This window comes from Mastomys coucha, unplaced genomic scaffold, assembly GCF_008632895.1.
Source record: "Mastomys coucha isolate ucsf_1 unplaced genomic scaffold, UCSF_Mcou_1 pScaffold3, whole genome shotgun sequence".
Taxonomy (NCBI): Eukaryota; Metazoa; Chordata; class Mammalia; order Rodentia; family Muridae; genus Mastomys; species Mastomys coucha.
Window position 1 is genome coordinate 50533536 of NW_022196909.1, and position 1321 is coordinate 50534856.

Genomic DNA, 1321 nt, shown 5'->3' on the forward strand with positions numbered 1-1321 from the left:
CTCACTCTGTAGATCAGGCTGGCCTCAAACTCAGAAATCTGCCCGCCTCTGCCTCCCAAGTGCTGGGAGGTGTGCGCCACTACTGCCTGGCACACCTTAGCTTTCTTCTAGGACTTTCTCAATCATTTTTCCCAATATTAAGTACATCCTGGCATACACTGAACTTAAAACTTGCTATCTCTCAACTGATATTTATTTCCTCTCTCTCCAGCTGGAAGGCCAGGACCTGGTTGCTCCTCAGCTGTGTCCAAGTAGCAAGGCAAACACCTTGGGACAAAGGGGACAGCATAGGTCTTGGTTGTGCATGCTGCAGGAAGAAGGGTAAAGGTTTCTCCCACCGACCTTTCGGGCCCCAGGGGGTGTGGGCTGGAAGATGCGAGCCTGCATGTCTGAGGGCAGGTTGGCATAAATGGGCAGCACCAGGAGCTCCCGGATCTTGGAGCCCAGTCTGCGGCAGCGGTCCTGGAGCATCTCACAGGCAGCCTCGATCTCCTCCTGAATGTGGAGCGGGGTGGCAGGAGACCTTGAGTCAGTTACAGGATCCACACAGCAGGCCCATCCTCCCCTGAAACACTCCAACCACTTCCCACCACAGTAGACACCTGTCCTGTCAGGAACACCAGTATATCCCCAGGGGGCTGAGTCACATGGATCTGCAGCACTGACACAACACAGGCTTCCAGGTAGTCAGCCTCTGGGGCCTGGGAAGGAGGAAAACACAGGGTCACAGAAGGGCCACTTGCTCAGGCTCTTGCCCCTGCTCAGCATCTTTTACCCCACCCTTCTCTGGGTGTCCATTAGACCCTTCCCTTGGGACACACTGAAGCCCATCCTCCCAAGGAGCACCTTGGTATAGAAGATGTCAACTGGAAACCTGCGTCCAGGGATACGGAAGACAGGGGCGTCATCAAAGAAGGCAGAAAAACGGGCAGTATCCAGTGTGGCTGAAGCCACCAGGACCTTGAGCTCCGGTCGGAATCTAGCAACATCTTTGATCAATCCAAAGAGAATGTCTGTGTGCAAGGTCCGCTCATGAGCTTCATCCACCATCACCACACTGTAACTTGCAAGGTCAGGCTCAGAGAGGAACTCCCGGAGTAGCATTCCGTCTGTCATGTAGCGGAGAACTGTTCGCTCTGATGTGCAGTCCTCAAACCGGATGCTGTATCCCACCTCATTCCCAAGCTTCACACCCATCTCCCGGGCCACTCGGGCTGCTACACTCATGGCCGCCACTCTCCGAGGCTGGGTGCAAGCAATCTTCATACCCTTCTTTGTGTAACCCTAAAAGGAGAGAAGGGTTACTCCTTGGCTAGACGTG

The 1321-nt window shown here is 54.5% G+C and overlaps 2 protein-coding genes across 4 annotated transcripts in view; one reads left to right on the forward strand and one right to left on the reverse strand.

Moving 5' to 3' along the window:
* Positions 1 to 1321, forward strand: part of LOC116074627 (H-2 class I histocompatibility antigen, D-37 alpha chain-like) — a 714163-nt gene that overhangs the window by 531035 nt on the left and 181807 nt on the right. The window lies entirely within an intron of this gene.
* LOC116075379 (pre-mRNA-splicing factor ATP-dependent RNA helicase DHX16-like) overlaps positions 1 to 1321 on the reverse strand; it is an 11973-nt gene that overhangs the window by 5466 nt on the left and 5186 nt on the right. Inside the window, 3 exon segments of the mRNA XM_031348505.1 lie at positions 343 to 495; positions 603 to 701; positions 847 to 1312. Of these exon segments, the coding sequence (XP_031204365.1) occupies positions 343 to 495; positions 603 to 701; positions 847 to 1312 (718 nt within the window).